Source organism: Elephantulus edwardii, unplaced genomic scaffold (assembly GCF_000299155.1).
Source record: "Elephantulus edwardii isolate Elephantulus edwardi_28Jun2011 unplaced genomic scaffold, EleEdw1.0 scaffold00268, whole genome shotgun sequence".
NCBI lineage: Eukaryota > Metazoa > Chordata > Mammalia > Macroscelidea > Macroscelididae > Elephantulus > Elephantulus edwardii.
In genome coordinates, this window is record NW_006400018.1 from 315,621 (window position 1) to 319,211 (window position 3,591).

The window sequence follows — 3,591 nt, forward strand, 5'->3', positions numbered from 1 at the left end:
GGTGCAGTGGGTGAGCTTTGCCGACAGCGACATCGTTCCCCCAGCCAGCACTTGGGTGTTTCCCACCTTGGGCATCATGCACCACAACAAGCAGGTGAGCCTTGACACTCAGGAGCTCTGGGGAGATGACAGGGGCTCCTGAGTGTCAGAGTAAGAATGGAAAAGGGGATGCCCTGAAAATGAGAAAGTTTAATCTTTTTTTTTTTTTTAATTTTGTGTGCATGTACCGTCAAATCAGATCTGACTGGTACAGGAGGATATTGCGCCTCCTTCTCCGGCAGAGCGTCTGGTGGATTCAAACCGTGTTCCTCTAGGATTGCAGTGCAGCTTCTTGCCACTAGGCCACCAGAGCTCCCCGAGAAAGTTTAATCTTTTGCCTTGTAGATTTGGCTCAGTGGCTAGACAGATCCGAGGGAGGGCATGTCAGCAGTGTCAGTCATGAGAATTCTGCTGTGGGGAGGTAAACTGAAGGTGACCTCTTTCAAATTCTGAGGTTTGTACTGTGATCAATACACAGTGGGGAATTAGGCCAGCCTGCACCAGGGAGAAATGTGACACCGGCCTCACTGGTGATAAGATAGCTTTGGATCTCACTGTAGATGAGCAAACGAAATAGCATCTTTAATGTGTGTGGGACGGGATTGAGACCCTCTGTCCTTTAAATTCAACAGGCTACAGAGAATGCTAAGGAGGAGGTGAGGCGAATTCTGGGCCTCCTGGACCTTCACTTGAAGACAAGGACTTTCCTGGTGGGTGAACGTGTCACCTTGGCTGACATCACGGTTGTCTGTACCCTGTTGTGGCTCTACAAACAGGTAAGTAATAAAAATGCAGTTGGTACGGGAGGTTACCCTGGGTTCTTTCTTGGTCATGGATGTAGTGGTGTCTGAGGACTCTTAGCTTCATCTGTAGGACAGTTGGAGCCTGGGGTTTAGGATTGGGGAGGACTGTTGTCCTTGCTTGGCTGAGATGATGTTTAGTTTGTTACCATGTTGCTTGTGAAGCCCAGAGGTGCTTAGGTAGGTGACCTGTGGGTGTGAGAGCTGAAAGGTCCACACTCACCAAGTCCAGAAGCAGCGCAGAGTGTTTAGTAGCTATGCTTTGTGTAAAATGTGTGCTTTGATGAAAGTGAGAGTTGAGGCTCAATTGGAGGCAGCCCCAACAAAAAAAAAAGGAGCGTTCATTCTCCATTGGGCTCTTGGGCAAAGTCACAGCTGTTGGAAAAGGCCTGGGATAATTTTCAGCACTCCCTGTTTTTTCTCCGGGGGAGTGATCATAATACTGGGGTAAACAAATTATTTACTGTTTTCTGGAATGCAGGAAGTGATAGAGGTGGGGTCAGAAAGTCCGCAAAATGAAATCCCTTTGGTCTCAACCTTTTAGTAGCTTCAAGGTGAAGATCTTTGGGGTTTTAAGTTTTAGTTTTTGTCATTTATTAGTTGTAGAGTGTGTGTATTCCCTTTAATGCCTGTTTTTCAAATATAAAATCAGTAATAATCATTGCTCTAGAGTACGTTAAATCTCTTGACGGACTGGATCAAAGTAATACAGGAATAGCTGTATGTATGTAAAGTTCAGTTGGACTTGACAAAATACTGGTGATCTTTTGTGGTTTAATCATGTCAAAGGTTGTGGTGACCCTCAAATCTCTTGACACCACTTCCGCAATAGTATATGATCACTTTGTCATATTTTAATAACTGCTTTGCGTGAAAGCATTATCTGCTAAGCCTGACGGAAATATACATTGAGCTGCTGGTATAAAAAGTCTGTAGGTGGACTTGGGAAGAACCTTCTCCATTGCCCTAGGAAAGTTCCTTATTATTCACATGTGGATGGTTGGTCTTGCTGTGTGCCATAGCGCACCCTCCCATCTTTCTCTGCAGCTACTGGTGGTTTTGAACCCCAAGCCTTTGGGCTAACAGCCCAGCTCCTTACCCACTACCCCCCAGACCTCTAGTTAAGGCTGCTTCAGTGTACACACAAGGGATAGCTTAAAGTGCCACACCCACCTGGACTAGAGAAGGTCACTGTCTTCTGTCTCACCTACCCAGTTAGCCAAAGACTCTCTGAAGAAGCATTCTTCTGCCTTTATTGTCTGTTTGTGGTCTATATTACCTTACAGGAGTTAGATCAAAGAAAACCTGTAGCAAGATAGCTGGGACTCTCTTCTTTAGCTTGTCTAGGGAAGGCAACCTTTATCTAACCGCCCATCTTTAGTTTACTAAAGGAGGGCAACTCTTATCCAAACGTGTAGAAGTACTTAGAGTAGATCTGGCTGAAACTTGCTGTGTCCTGCTACATTTGTGGGGTCAAGCCCATTGTTGTAAACATGCCCAGTATATGAGGCTCAGTTTAACTTTGAGTTTGCACTTCTATCCAAAACAGTCCTCTTTGTTCAGAACTCAACACCATAATTCAGAGGCACCAATTCTTCTGTCATCCTTTTATCGGCCAACTTTTAGGTGCATAGGAAGCAATTAAAAATAGCATGATTCTCGTTGCGCAGCAGTGCGAGCGCCTTACTGTTCTTGTCATATCCAGCGGCGTTCCCTTATGCGGAACCTTATCGAAAAGCTGGTCAGTGAGCTTCCTAGGAACTTGAAACAGTCATCGCTTTTGCGGTACATACCCCCGGGGGGAAATGGTTGAAGCTGATAGCCCAGGAAAGCTCTTCATTGGAGGGCTCAATACAGAAACAAATGAGAAAGCACTGGAGGCTGTATTTGGCAAATATGGACGAATTGTAGAAGTGCTCTTGATGAAAGACCGAGAAACTAACAAATCAAGAGGATTTGCTTTTGTCACCTTTGAAAGCCCAGCAGATGCCAAAGATGCAGCCAGAGATATGAATGGAAAGTCTTTGGATGGAAAGGCTATCAAAGTGGAACAAGCCACCAAGCCAACATTTGAAAGTGGTAGGCGTGGACCCCCTCCACCTCCAAGAAGCAGAGGTCCTCCAAGAGGTCTTCGAGGTGGAAGAGGAGGAAGTGGAGGAACCAGGGGACCCCCTTCACGTGGGGGGTCACATGGATGATGGTGGCTATTCTATGAACTTTAACATGAGTTCTTCCCGGGGACCGCTGCCAGTGAAAAGGGGACCACCGCCACGAAGTGGAGGGCCGCCTCCTAAAAGATCAGCCCCTTCAGGACCAGTTCGAAGCAGCAGTGGAACGGGTGGAAGAGCACCTGTATCACGTGGAAGAGACAGTTACGGAGGTCCACCAAGAAGGCAAACATTACCTTCACGTAGAGATGTTTATTTGTCCCCAAGAGATGATGGATTTTCTACTAAAGATAGTTATTCAAGCAGAGATTACAGAGATTACCCAAGTTCTAGGGATACAAGAGATTATGCACCACCACCAAGAGATTATACATATCGTGATTGTGGTCACTCCAGTTCACGCGATGACTATCCCTCTAGAGGCTATAGTGATAGAGATGGCTGTGGTCGTGATCGCGATTATTCAGATCCCCCAAGTGGAGGCTCCTACAGAGATTCCTATGAGAGTTGTGGGAAGCAGTCGCTATGGTGTTTACAGCAGCTCACGAGACGGATATGGTGGAAGTCGAGACAGTTACTCAAGC

The 3,591-nt window shown here is 46.3% G+C and overlaps 2 protein-coding genes across 2 annotated transcripts in view; both read left to right on the forward strand.

The window, feature by feature from the left end:
• Positions 1 to 3,591, forward strand: part of EEF1G (eukaryotic translation elongation factor 1 gamma) — an 18,293-nt gene that overhangs the window by 2,063 nt on the left and 12,639 nt on the right. The window contains exons 3-4 of the mRNA XM_006899867.1: positions 8 to 94; positions 672 to 815. Coding sequence (XP_006899929.1) covers positions 8 to 94; positions 672 to 815 — 231 coding nt within the window. The remainder of the gene's footprint in view (positions 1 to 7; positions 95 to 671; positions 816 to 3,591) is intronic.
• The window catches only part of LOC102856703 (poly(U)-binding-splicing factor half pint-like), a 4,173-nt gene continuing 3,226 nt past the window's right edge, over positions 2,645 to 3,591 (forward strand). The window contains exons 1-2 of the mRNA XM_006899855.1: positions 2,645 to 2,884; positions 3,187 to 3,516. Coding sequence (XP_006899917.1) covers positions 2,645 to 2,884; positions 3,187 to 3,516 — 570 coding nt within the window. The remainder of the gene's footprint in view (positions 2,885 to 3,186; positions 3,517 to 3,591) is intronic.